This window comes from Dermacentor silvarum, chromosome 2 (assembly GCF_013339745.2).
Source record: "Dermacentor silvarum isolate Dsil-2018 chromosome 2, BIME_Dsil_1.4, whole genome shotgun sequence".
Lineage (NCBI taxonomy): Eukaryota > Metazoa > Arthropoda > Arachnida > Ixodida > Ixodidae > Dermacentor > Dermacentor silvarum.
The window spans coordinates 261556036-261570582 of record NC_051155.1 but is presented as its reverse complement, the minus strand read 5'-3'; the positions used below and the strand labels follow the sequence as shown (position 1 = coordinate 261570582).

Below are 14547 nucleotides of genomic sequence, written 5' to 3'. Positions count from 1 at the left end.
GGATACGTATAATCAGACGAGAGGTGTACACAGGGATCAGTTTCTTCGCCCCTTTTGTTCAATATTTTGTTATCTTCTGTGCCAATCCATCAGGATGTACAACTCTATCTCTATGCTGATGACATTGCATTTTTCTCATCAGTAAGGGATATTAATACGTTATACCAATTTTGCAATCTTATTTGTCTGAACTCGAGTCCTGGCTGGACGGCCTGTCTTTTTCGCTTAACGTAAAGAAATGCGCTCTACTGGTGTTTCCATTGTCAAATCCTGTCTCTATTCTCTTCATTATCGTAATCAGCCGATTCCGCAAGTTCCAACTTTGAAGTACTTAGGGATAACTTATGATGGTAAGCTAAACTGGCAGCAGCAAATAGAAGCAAATGCTAATAAAGGAGAACGTGCAATGGCATTGTTGCGCCGGTTCAGCAATAAAACACAGGGATGCGTAGATCTACGTTGCTGATGATTTATAAGCTTTACGTCCGCCCATCCTAGAATTTGGTTGTGTTCTTTTTTCAGGATGTGCAGCATACAAGCTAAGACCTTTAATTCTACTGGAAAGGCAAGCGCTGCGTCTCTGCCTCGGGCTGCCAAGTTTTGTGGCTAATAATGTTCTTTATCTGGAGTCTGGAATTATTCCGCTTGATTCCAGATTTAAGCAACTTACTGTCCTGACTTTCCTGAAGCTTTATGATACACCCTTTCCAATTTGCCCCGTTTTCATCAATTCACCAGAATCATTTTTCAGAACAGGATGGCGGCGTTACCGACAGCCACAATTATTTTGTTCAATCGCTGTTATCTAAACTTCAAGTTAGCCTTCCGCGCCTGATTTCTCCAAATCTAATTCATTCAAGATAAAACTAACTTTTGATGATATTTTTCCAAACACGCAAAACTTCTTCCTGCGCGCATACTTGAAGGTCTCCTTTCAAGACCATCTTAGTCAATTTCCGTCTCATTTGGTTATTTCTACGGACGCATCACAAAATTTAGAGAAGGCTGGTGTTGGCATCTTTTCGAATCAACTCAACTGGTCTTTTGCTCTCGTCTCGCTGATTACACTCCATATTTCTTGCAGAATTTCTGGCAGTTATTCTTGCCATCCGAAAATTGGTCCACATAATTCTAAGGTAATAGTTGTTACAGATGCGCTTTCGGTCTGTACACATTTAACTTCCAATAATCAGTCACACCTACTGAGTATATTTTCGACTCTTGCCCCAGAAAATTTATCCGAAGTCCGCTTTGTCTGGGTCCCCGGACATAGTGGAATCTTTTTAAATGAATCAGCTGACTCGCTCGCTTCGACATCACTAAATGGTCCGGTCATAAATATTCTTCCTGATTTCTCTTTTATAACAGGAGCTAGATTTAAACGCCTTTTATTGCTGAGTTGCCATGACTCGTCCATACTTTCTTCAGACGATTTTCAACATTTAAAATTTCGGTGGAACACGAGCAAGTGCCTTTCACGCCAATGTGAGGTGACGCTGTCAACTTTTCGCTGCAGAGTTCCCGCCTAAATTTTTATCTTCATAGATCCGGTTTATCAATCACTGATCTCTGCTCGTTTTGTAATCAACCGGAGACTATTGACCATTTCTTTCTTTCTTGCCACCGCTTCTCCTCCTCCGTAGAATGTTTCTGTTATTTCCAAGCAGTAATCTGGGTTTGTCACTTACAACGCCAAACATTTTGTCTTTTGGGCCTGTCAATTAGGCACAAGTCAGGGCTCTATGATCACTGCTGTTCACAAATTTATTGAAGCATCCGGAAGGTTACGCTGCTAGGGCACCGACCGTGGGACATGTTACCTTGTTATTTTTGTAGTTAGTTTTCTCTTAATTTTTTTATTAGTTAATTTCAGTATAGGACATCTTAAAATCTGTGTTAAGGAGTTACCAAAATCTTCATTTGATTATTCACCTTTACCATTTTGTTCGTTGTTAGGTGCATGTTTTATTTTATCCAGTGTGGCCAATCCCCTCGTGGGTACGAGCCATGTTTTGAGGCAACAACAACAACAACAACATGTCACCAGTCTGAGCTGCTTGGTCTGGGCTTACGTCCCGAACGGGCCGAGCAGTGCACCTGCCCCAGGCCGGTGTTCCTGGTTGAGCTGGGATAGCGGTCCGGGCTGTCGCTGTACCTGGGCTGAGCCTATGCCGGTCTGAGCCTGTGCTTGGTCTGGGCTTTCGTTCCGAACGAGCCGAGCTGTCCATCTACCCTGGGCCGGTGTTCCTGGGTGAGCTGGAAAACAGGCCTGGCTATTCGTGTGCCTGATTCGGCCTGCTCCACTGCTGTTTGGGCATACGACGCCCGCGTGTTCCGGTGCAGCCAGGCGTGTTCCGGTACAGCCGTGGCGGGCTGACGTCCGACCCAGCTGTCACGCGAGTGGCTCGTCGTGTGCCGGGCCTCCGCCCCGGCATCCATCCCATGCGCCAACCGCTGCAGAGTCATCACTGCGACTCCTCGTGATGTGAGTGTGTGATACCGACACGCTATTAGACTTCATCTGAAAGTGACGCTGCATAAGCGACAGACAACTAGAAGTGCATTCTGTGTGTTATCGTCTACGTCGTCCTAGTCCCGTCTCCGTGTCATTAAAGCCTATCTGTGTTCATTGTGCCATCCTTGTGTGTTTGAGGCCTGCGCCCACAACATAATCATCACAACCTAGTAGTTGTACCGGCCGTCTAAACTTGTAAACATTCGCTTATTCACTAAATTAACAAGCACGATGTCACGCGCGCATAGGTAAACATTAACACATCTCGTTCGATGACCACGGACACTCGCTATCGAAACGCTGGTGCGAGGAAGCGCAGCAGCAGCAGCAGCGAGCGAATTGACCTTTGCGCTGTCTCTCGCTTCAACGCGAACTAAATGTCGAAGGCACGCGCATACGAAGCTACTGGCACTAGGCACACTTTGTCAACATCGCAGATCATGTTGACAATAAGGTCCGCGCGGGCGCGCACTTTGCGCACGTCGCACATCGCTTTCAGATAGGGCACCCGTGCGGGTGCGTCGTATCTGCAACGTGCCGGTCGCTTGTTGCTATGTACAAGCTGGCTGCAACCGCTAAATTTACGTGACCACCACATTTAAAAACGCAACGTAAGATGCAGGAACATTATATTGCCACGGGGATAGAGTAGCAAAAGGGATAGGAAAATATATTACACGATATATACAAGAGAGACGGCTGCAGGCAAGATGGCAGAACAACAACACGAGCGCTGCTCCGATCGTCGTCTTCACCGCCTTTTTGGCGCATTCTTCCATGCTCGGCATAGCGCGTAACATAGAACCCCCGCCGTCGAGAGCGCCGTCTCGGCGCTTAAGGAGCAGTAGGATCTTGTCCGGCACATAAGGCTTAAAGGCGGCAGACGTGCACGATATCAGGGGCGGACGCGGTAGATGAGCGACTGTCCATGGAGTGATCTCGTACGTGACGTCGGTGACCTGGCGTAGGACCTTGTAAGGCCCGGAGTATCGGGAAAGAAGCTTTGAAGACAAGCCAACGTGGCGGCAAGGCGGCTCCAGAGGAGGACCAAGAGCCCGGAGAATAATTAACGACTCTGTGATGGCTATCGTAGCGGGCCTTCTGGGACAGCTGGGAGGCAGAAAGACGATCCCTGGCAATCTGGCGAGCCGTGCAGCCCGAGAAGCTGCATCGCGGGCGTAGTCGGTAACAGGGCGCACAGGTGATGGTAAAAGGCGTCTCGAAGGGCAATGTGGGATGGCGGCCAAACAAGAGGTAAAATGGGGAAAAGCCAGCGGTGTCATGGCGTGACGAGTTGTAGGCGAATGTCCACATAAGGCAGGTGCTGTCCCAATCACGGTGGTCTGAGGAAACGTACATGGAGAGCATGTGGTCAGCGTGCGGTTGAGGCGCTCAGTAAGCCCATTGGTTGCGGGTGGTAGGCAGTGGTTAGCTTGTGACGGATGGGAACACGAAACGAAAGAATGTCGTCGACGACTTTGGACAGAAAGGAGCGACCACGGTCGGTCAGCAGCTGTCGAGGAGCGCCGTGGTGAAGAATAACGCCGTAAAGTAGGAATTCCGCAACGTCAGTGGCACAGCTTGTCGGTAGTGCCCGCGTGATAGCGTATCGTGTCGCGTAGTCCGTAGCGAACGGCAATCCACTTGTTCCCAGTCACAGATGTTGGGAATGGCCCGATGAGATCAGGCCGACGCGGTAGAACGGGACACCGGGAATGTCGATGGGCTGAAGAGGACCGGCTGGCGACAAGGATGGATGCTTGTGGCGCTGGCAAGACTCGCAGAAGCAACGTAACGGCGCACAGAGCGGTGGGAGCCTGGGCAGAAGAACCGACGCCGAACGCGATCGTACGTGCGAGTTGCTCCGAGATGTCCAGCGGTTGGGGCATCATGAAGCTGTTCGAGGACAGTGGAACGGAGTGTTTCGGGAACAACCAGTAGAAGCTCTGGGCCATCGGAGCTGGTATTGCGTCGTATAAGATGCCGTCACGAAGCTCGATAATTGTAGGGTGGGCACAGTCATGAGAGCGTAGACGGCGGATAATTGACCGCAAATTGGCATCGCTGAGCTGTTCGTGCGTATGTCGGATAAATCGGATATCGCGAAGATACAGGCGTCGGAATCGTGCGCTGACAAGTCGGGAGGCCACTGGATGACGGGATAGGCAGGTCCGCATCCTGGTGCTTCTGCCAGACTTGTAAGTGACGTCAAAGCTGTATTCTTGCAGTTTCAGTGCCCAGCGACAAAGTCGTCCAGTCGGATCTTTGAGGGAAGAAACCAGCAAAGCGCATGGTGGTCTGTGATGACCGAAAAGGTGCGGCAAACAAGTATGGTCAAAACTTTCCGACAGCCAAACTAGTGCGAGGCACTCGCGCGCAGTGATCGAAAATTTGCACTCCGAAGAGGAAAGAAGGCGACTGGCATAGGCGATGACGCGATCGCGTCCTTGTTGCTGATGGGCGAGAACAGCGCCGATGCCATGTCCACTGGCGTCGGTGCGAAGTTCAGTAGGGGCTGAGGGTCAAAGTGGGCCAAGATGGGTGGTGACGTAAGTAACGTCGTGAGCGTGTGAAACGCAGTGGCCTGTTCAGGACCCCAAGAAAATGGCGTTTCCTTCTTCAAGAGTCCCTGAGTGGACGGGCAACGGAGGCGAAGTTCCTGACAAAACGTCGAAAATAGGAACACAAGCCGACAAAGCTCCGGACGTCTTTAGTGAAACGTGGTATAGGGAAGTCTTTGACAACACGAATTTTTCTGGGTCAGATGCACGCTTCAGCACTCACAAAGTGATTTCGCGGCGGTCAAAACGGCATTTGGAAGAGTTCAGCTGAAGGTGCTCGCCTGAAAACTCAACAACTGCCGGCAATCGGCTAAGGTGACTGTCAAATGTCGGTGAGAACACGATGACATCGTCAAGGTAACACAGGCAAGTGACCATTGTATCCACGGAGGAGGCAGTCTTCATCCTTTCAAATGTGGTGGGGCATTACACATTCAAAGGGCATTACCTTAAACTGGTAAAGTCCATCGGGCGTAAAAAATGCGGTCTTTTCACGGTCGTGATCATCGACGGAGATCTGCCAGTAGCCTGACCTCAGGTCGATAGAAGAGAAGTATGCAGAGCCGTGTAGACAGTCGAGAGCGTCGTCGATCCGCGGCAAAGGGTAGACGTCCTTGCGCGTTACCTTGTTTAAGTGGTGGTAGTCGACGCAGAGCGCCAGCTGCCATCTTTCTTGTTCACCAGGACGACCTGTGATGCCCATGGACTGCATGAAGGTTAATGACGTCCTTGGTGAGCATCTTGTCGATCCACGCTGATCACTTCTCGCTCGGCATGGGACACGCGTTAAGGACGTCGTCTGAATGGGCTGGTGTCCCCAGAATTGATCTTATGAGTGGCCACAGATGTCTGTCCAAAGGACGGTCATTGAAGTCAAAGATGTCGCGGTAGGACTTCAATACGCGCCGTATATCGGCTGTCTGTGCAGGAAGGAGGTCAAACGCAATCATCTTGTCAATATCACCGTCGACGAGAATGTGAGAAAAGAGGAAGGGGCAGAGGATAAAGAAGCGTCGGTACGAATGCAGAAACGGCACACTCATCGATAGAAGCAATGTGGCCTAGAGTCATGCCGCTTGGGATGAGTTGCGTGCACCAGCTAAAGTTCAGTATGGGTAGCGACGTGTGATTATCTGCAACTCTAATAAGCGTGTGAGGAAGAGCGACGTTTTTGGCGAATACGACGTCAACGACCGGGGTCAAGATGTAATCACCATCGGGAATGGCGAACAAGACCGCAAGTTCACATACATAAACGGCTTGAGGAGGTAGCCTAACGTAATCCACTGAGCACAAGCGCGGTGGCGTGTAGTAGGAGCGTCATGGTAGCACGGTAGGTCTAGCTGAAGTAAGGCGGTTCCACAGTCAATAAGGCAGAATGGGCAGACAGAAAATCCATACCGAGAATGAGGATGGGAGCATTTCTCGAGCACGGCAAGGAGTACGCTTGTGGATCGGTCAGCAACACTTATTCGCGCGGAGCACATCCAATCATTTGAAGAGCTCGCTTGGAATCGAGAATATCTTCTATGCACTAGGAGGTATCGAAGAAAATTGAAGTGCCGCTGAATTGCAGAAAGTTCTGCGGCAGTTGATGTGACTTATGGCCTAGTTTAAACCACCGACCGATAATCATGTTGGGTAACGAAGGCTGCAGTGGAAGGGTATGTATGGCATATCCATTGGTATACACGTGCACAATTTATCCGTACTCTGCATAAACGTAAAAAAAACGGTAAGTTGCTTGAGGCCAATAGACGCAACAGATTACTTTATTTCTAATTCCAAGGATCTGCCGCATTACGAAAGGTTTGGGCAGGACCCACTGTATTGTTCTCGGAATACTGGCGGGACAAAATGTTGACGGTAGAATATTTGATGGGCGATATAGTCCCTAAAAAGTTGACAAAAGTCCTTAAATCAAAGGGCGTAAGTAATCCCTAAGCTTGAGTGCTCTCCAGCGTGTGCACACAGCTAAGGCCCATGCTTGAGAGTACCGGAATGCACTGCCGTATACACTCTACGAATACTGGTTGGTGGAGTAGTGATCACTCCGAGGCGCCCCATCTTGTTCCTGTCACTACGTGAAGGACGTGAACGAAATTCATCCGCTATGACTTCAGTGCAGTGACGTGTCTTTACCAAGATGGTCGCCGGTCTATGACTATACCAAGGAATATGTGGTGTATTACTGTGAGTATCGATATTCCACTAAAGATTATGGTATACCCGAGGTGTTCCACAAGGGTGAGTCCTCGTTTGAACTGGCTTCAATGTTACATTGTTTGGCCTTGCATTTTAACTACCTAACACGGGCTAGATTAGCGCACATGCGGACGACATATGCATATGGGCAGCAGGGAGCCACCCATCCCCAAATGCGTGGTAGGCTTCCACGTGCAGTGACAATCACACCTATTTATCCGTGACTTGAGGGCCTCCAGCTTTCATCAGTAAAAATGATCCATGATTGTATGTACGTGGACACGAATGTACATTTTAAAACCTTGTAATAAATTCCACACTTTGCGCACAGCGCCTAAATCTATCTTTTAATGATCCGAAATACCTACCCTACCGACTCAATACGCTTCTACACAATCGTAAAAATAGTTTCTGGGTCCCGTCAAGGAAGCACAAAGTGTGTAAGTCTGCTTCTTTTTCGAACTGGTACATGCCTTATACCCAACAAAATCCTAACGACACATCTTTCTAAAGTCTGTTTTTCCTGTCAACCGGTCTGTAACGATTCTGCAAATGTACTTGCCTGAACAGATTGCCCGGCAACATGCTCGCATCAGCAACTCCATTCGTCCAGTTTTTGCAGTAGAAAAATTATAATGTTCATTTTCCTTTCATGCTCGATTGCCGCGTTATCTGGCGGTAATCGAAATTGTTCACACATGCATTTCTCATCGTGCGTGTGTTCTCACGCTAAGTATGTTTTTCCGAGCAAACCACTGGCAACAAATTTATTACGCGCTTGACATGTGTTGTCATTAGAATCTAGCTTTTTGGTGCACCAGAATATTTTGACTTATCATTACTACTTTAACTTTAAAAATGGTGACAGGTGTTGTTCACAGCGTTGGATACAGGGCTCGGAGAGGATAATACTGAAGTGATTTCAGGTGTTGGATAAATTTGAAGCTATTCATGCATACCACGAACCACAATAATAACCTTGTGATCCGTAGGAATTGTTTCCCTCTGCAATAGTTTATTATTTGGTGAATTAGAGCTATTTATAGGCATGAAATCACAACATTCCTCCTACTACCATGTTGTCAAACTCACCTTTGCAGCCTCTCGTGCCTCCACGGCAGCTCGTGCCTTGGGCGCCACCAACGTCAACAAGGCCCTGCATTAGTGAGCAGTATGCAGTTGGATATTTTACGGAGTTTTGCACAATAAACAGCGCAATGAAGAAGGCGCAAAGAATGGGAAGACCATGTCCTGTGCGTAGCTAGGTTCTTTTTTTTTAAGTCAAGAACGCGATCAGCGTGGTCAAGACAAGAGAGATGAAGTCGCGGCGGCCTGCGTGGAGACCCTAGAGACGGACTCTGCAGAAGAGACGGCAATCGCTCCCGTGGCGACTACGGGCAAAGAAACAACACGTTTATATCATACTCACAACCCGCCAGCAGGAATTATAAAATAGTCGAAATATCAACCTCGGCCTGCCACACCTTAGCGGGAATCAGATTCTCCCGAAATACACATCGGGAGAACCATCGGGACCCCGGGACACGAACCCCTAGCTGGTAATCTAGCGGCGCACGCCGCTGAGTGAGAACATACTCTCAGTGGTACCTCGCTACACGACCGCGCTCTAGGAGATACAGACGAGGGCATTCCAAAGCATACACGGACATTGTAGCGCGTTACAGACTACCAAGGAAAATCTATGCTCCCCCAAGCCCGACCGTATCCAAGGAAGAAGCATTCACTATTAGACAAATGCAGAAAACCATTTTTCCGCGCTTCACGCTATATATCCAACGAACTACGGCTAGAAATGTAAGGACTGTCAAGTGCCCGAAGATCTCTAGCATGTGGCATGGGAGTGCGAACAAAAGACATGTGCACACCCCCTTTCCTAACCAACCGCGGAGCAGTGGGAGACCCGTTGACCAGCTCCAGCCCTTAGGACCAGTCCCGACTAGTGGACAGAGCCACACTGGTGGCCAGGAACCATGGTATCTTGGACTGAGGAAGCCACCCAGCTGGGGGCGAATTATATAATCTTTCATTTACTCATTTTCAATAAAATTTATTCATCATTAACTGAAGAACAAACCAGCTGAAATGCGAACCCTTCTGCAGTTCTACTGAATTTTATTACAATAAGTACACCTGCACAATTGTGTTAACAGCGCTGTCTTTAACCAAGTAACTTCAAAGCATTTCATCTGGCTATATTGGCTCGTTTGTGATTCATAAGGTCACTAAACGTAGCGAGTTGAAGACCAGGACAAGTGCACCAGAAACTGGCAGTGTCAAGTGTGTCGAGTTCAGTTTTTGATTGCGCTAGTTTCATTAAGTTTCGTTTTCCTTTAATGGTGGCTCATATCCAATGTGCGGGGTTGTCCAAGATTTGGGTGCTATTAGGAAATCACAGTTACTGCTAAAATGGTAAAATTGCCGGGAAAAAATAATTAAAATATAACCTATATAGAATATAGGGAAATATCCGTGATACAACTATAAATGCATCCATGGCTGAGCAAGCATCCCTGTGGCAGTCAACAACGTGCTTAGTTTTCTGTGAAACATCAGTTGCATTCCTTTCTCTGCTTGTAGCCTCAGACCTTGTCTGTTCAGGAAAGGATGAAGGTAGAGGAAGCAATGTGCCCATTACCACCCTCGTCGACGGGACAACTGTCATGGTTCTTACTGCAAATTCGTGTCTGCTGTCCATATTCCCCGTTCACTGTCTCTCTCCTTCGTATTTATAGAAAGGTCACGTAATTGAAATTTGTACATGCGATCCAATAGATCGGAAGCCAATAACACGAATTATCCGTGTTGGTAAAGCAGCAGCACCAACATAGGAGTACCGCCAGCCGACCTTGTCTAGCCCATCTGATTGCGAAATAGCACGAAGCACCAGCACTACTGTGCAAGGGGCTCACACGTGTCGCAGAGAGGCAAAAAACAAAACAAAGCATGTTTCTCGCGAACAAATCTTGTGAAAGCATTGTTTTTTTACTGTTGTCTCCACCACCAAACTTTTCACAAACTTTTGCGAGAGCTCCTGTTGCGTGGCAGCAATGCGTACACTAAGTCTTGTTATTGTTACACTACTCTACACACAATTGAGGCACAGGAGCACGAGCTTCGGCCTGAAGAAGATGCTTCAGTGATTGGGCTGCTGTGGACTTGACTCTGTGAATTGTGTACACAGTGTAAATATATTTCCGTCTTGCTTCTTCTCTCCGCAACATTCTTGGTGCTGGTGTGGGGTATCGATCCCCGTACCTCTAGCCGACATCTCCACCCATTGTGGCATACTTCAACCCGTCTGCTTCTACGGAAGCCCGCACTGATGACAGTAGTCATGGGATCGGCGACATTTTATGCCAACGCCAGTGCCGCCATGACGGCGTGATTGCATACGCCAGCAGTCTGCTTTTTTCCAGCTTAGCGGAATTATACCATCACCGAACTTGAGCGGAATTCTTCCCTCATTTATACGGTCGGCCATTTACGGTCACTGCAGACCACCATGCGCTCGTCTGGCTTTCGTCCCTCGAATACCCCGCTGGTCGCTTAGGTCTCTGGGCGCTATGCCTACGGGAATACTCGTGCCAAGTTGCCTACAAATCCAGCCGTGTACACCAGCATGTCGACTGGTTTTTTCCGTCATCCCGTCGACCCTCCTGATGTCCCTGCGGCCGATGCGTCAGCTTCTGTATTTTCGCTATCGGCTTTCGCGGACCTCACTACCGAACCGTGCCTCGATCTAGACATACTTGGAATCATGATTATCTCTCGCTTCGCAATTTCGTAATTAAGGAAGGCACTTTATATCGGCGCAGCGTGTACCTATAGTGGACCTCAGGTGCTAGTTGCCATTCCCCGGAATCTTCGTACCACCATTCTGTCCCAGCTGCACAATGTACGAACTCCTGGTCCCCTCGGTAAATCTGGTACGTACGACTGTGTTCGGCCACGATTCTTCTGGTCTGGCCTATACCGATCCGTCCGCCACTATGTCGCTTCTTGCGAGTTATGCAAGCGCTGGAAAAATCTGTCTGTGCTCGATGCTGATCGATTCCATCCTCTTAATATTCTGGCAGAACCCTTCTATCATGTTAGTGTAGACCTTCTCGGATCTTGTATCACATGTGACTCCAGCAACAAGTCCATTACCGTCGCAACCCATTGTACAACTCGGTTTGCGATCATCAGAGCCCGCCCAACTTTCTGCGCAACAGACGCACCCGAGTTCCTTTTGCAAGACATTTTTCTTTACCATGGCACTCCTCGTCAACGTCTTAGTGACGCGATATCTAATTAGTTTCTAGGGCTGTCGTCCACTTGCTTCGCTCATGCTTGACCAAACACAAGCTCACTACGGCACACCATCCACAGATGAACGAACTTACTGAGTTGCTTAATCGAACAGTAACGGACATGATCTCCATATTTGTTTCTGATGACCATCGTGGCTGGGACACTGCTCTCTCTTTTGTCGCATTCGCGTACAATTCATCACGCCACGACACTGCAGGTTACTCGCCAGTTTATTTGTTATACTGCTCTGCACAACGTTCAGGAAGAGGAGCACGAGTTGGTGGCTAGAGAGTACGACGCTTCAGTGATTGCCTGCTGTGGACTTGTCTCTGTGAATTGTGTACATACTGTGAATATATAGCCCGTCTTGCTTGTTGCCTCGCCAAGAATATGGATTATCGTAATCATCACAGGAACGAAAATATCCCGGCCGCGGCGGCCGCATTTCGATGTAGGCGAAATGCAAAAACGCCCGTGCGCTTGCGTTGTAGTGCATGTTAAAGAACCGCAGGTGGTGAAAATTAATCCGGAGCCCTCCACTACGGCGTGCCTCATAATCCGAACTGGTTTTCGCACGTAAAACCCCAGAAAGAAGAAGAAGAAGAACGAAAACATCCCGGAATTTCCAGGTCATTACCAAGACTATGGCTCAAGCTCAAGTCGTTGGGTTTAACGTCACAAATCCACACCGTGCGTTATGAGTGAAACTGCTATGTAGTGCTTTGGATCAATATTCACCACCTGCAGTCCTTTATCGTGCACCTAGACCATGGTATGCGGTCTTTTCCGCCTTCCGCCACCCTCCCTCTCACACATGAATTCGGCCGCCATAGTCGCGAATCGAACTTGCGACGTCGTCCTCTGCGACGCACCGCCATGACGATGATGGTGATTTAGTAGCATCGGCTTTGAAACGGGGCGGTGACAAATAGTCACCCAAAGCCTGCTTGATTTATTCAGGTATGGTATACATGTTTTTATTTAGCATTTTTGAGTACACCTCCTTAATCTTTCTTTTTTCCTTCAATATCTACCTTGTACCGCTACCTATGACTGTACGTATTGACCATTTTCGCGGCGATCCTGTGGGCACTGCCATGTTTGATCACGTCGTGACGCGTCCATTGCTTGCCTCAACTGCCTCCGTTGCCTCTGTGCTTACAATGGATGTGTATGACGCCGGTGCGGCTTAGCAAACCTCTGTTTCGGGAGATATCGTAGACGGTGTCAGGGTGGACGACAGGAAGCTTTGGCCGCAGTTTCAGAGAACATGCAAAAGTGCTTTCGGAGCTGATTAAGCTATGTCCAAACGTTCCGAGCGGCGTATATGGTGCTTGCTCTAAAAGCGGGGCTAAATATGTATTCCAAACTATTCAAAATTTCCGCATATGACTCTAATCAGGATAAGCGTGTTTCGCTCTTTGTTTTTTATTTCGCAAATATTTTGTAGCAGTGGATTGTCATGTTTTTGACCCAGTAAAGCTCCTCGGTGCGGTCACTATCTCATTATTTCCTGCCTAATCACTCGCGGGTGTGCTCAGTTCCGGTATACTTGTTCTTGCTACGCACGAGACTTAAAACGTAGCTGTTTTTCACATTGTAATACCTTGTATAAAGTGCGGATTATTGCTAGTAACTCGCTTACTCTTGTGGACCGTCAAGAAACATTCAGCTTCGACCATTCCTGCGCTATCGGTGTAGTACCGTCACTTATTGTAGTGCGCATCTATTCAAGTGTGCGCCCATTCACTTATTCTTGACATATTGCCGAAAGAGTTGGTGTAAGTTTCCGTGCTGGTTGGGGTAGATGTGTGTAGATACTGTGCACAAAACATACTATGGCAGGAAGCCGCGATACTCCCGTTATCATTGTTTAACGAGCGGTACTCACTATTGCCGACGTACCGGGGCTGAAGCCCTTTCTTTGAAGGTTAGCAATACAACGCTGGCAGATGAGCAAATCTGTGTATCCTCGAGGAAAGCCGTACATCTCAAAGTGCCGGAAACACGTACGGACAGTTGCAGCAGCGGTCCGCGAACTTGGCCCCATATATACATTACATTCCTTAATATGCCACTCACTATTTTTGCAGCCAACTACTGCATGCGTCTTCAATCCACACGATTCAAACCAGCATGAATGGAGCACAGTGCTTTAGCGGAAACCAGTTGCATTTCCGACAGCTGATCGCACACAAGCGAGGTAGAAGCGGTAATGGTTTCGTATTCGCGCGCGGTCGCTGAGGAGACGTATGACGCGTCGCCGTATGCGCCATCTCGTTTCTCTACTGCAAACTGCTCCGCGAAAAGGGCAAATAACGGTGGCTCGGTGGTCCTATCCACCGATCCACCGCCTCTGGCGAGCATTTCTTTAAGACTTTGAATACGGCGTTGAAAATTCCCATTATTTTGCAGTGTGGTCGCAGACACATAACGTTGCTTCCTTAGTTGTCTTTGTGCAGTTTCATTTCGTTTTCTTTTTTTCCTGCAGAAGAATATATATTGTGAAAAATTACTTCGTTCTTCTTACCGTATTATTAACACCATTAACACTACACTTCTCTTTGTGTTTGCGTTTGCTCAGTCGCATTCATTACACGGCTTTATTAACATAAAAGCGCACTTACCTTTGAAAGGTGGAAAGCTTATATGGGACCTTGGAGGCGTCCCACGATGCAGATGACGCCTTCTGCTCGACCTGAGGAGATGCTGCAGCGGCCTAGACAGCGTAGTAGACGTAACAGATAGCCGTATTTAAAATGTTTTGAATCAAAAGTGGTAGACCACTAGGAAAGTCATCAGATAAACTTGCAAGCGCTATTTAGAGATGACGGTGCAAACATAGATCAAATGCAAAAGCCCGTGTCAAAGTCGCCTGAAATATAATATTTTGCCAGTTACAGTGATGAATCCCTATCTACTTCGGCTAAACAAACACTAGATGCCGCTCAG

General features: G+C 48.1%; 2 protein-coding genes across 2 annotated transcripts in view; one reads left to right on the top strand and one right to left on the bottom strand.

Annotated features, from left to right (window-relative positions):
- LOC125943601 (uncharacterized) overlaps nucleotides 1-2484 on the top strand; it is a 20189-nt gene extending 17705 nt beyond the window's left edge. The window contains exon 6 of the mRNA XM_049663070.1: nucleotides 2344-2484. Coding sequence (XP_049519027.1) covers nucleotides 2344-2484 — 141 coding nt within the window. The remainder of the gene's footprint in view (nucleotides 1-2343) is intronic.
- Nucleotides 2485-5706: 3222 nt separating this feature from the next.
- LOC119440828 (uncharacterized) overlaps nucleotides 5707-14547 on the bottom strand; it is a 70054-nt gene continuing 61213 nt past the window's right edge. Inside the window, exons 8-10 of the mRNA XM_037705698.2 lie at nucleotides 14223-14314; nucleotides 8374-8437; nucleotides 5707-5766 (exon numbers count right to left, since the gene is read on the bottom strand). Coding sequence (XP_037561626.2) covers nucleotides 5707-5766; nucleotides 8374-8437; nucleotides 14223-14314 — 216 coding nt within the window. The remainder of the gene's footprint in view (nucleotides 5767-8373; nucleotides 8438-14222; nucleotides 14315-14547) is intronic.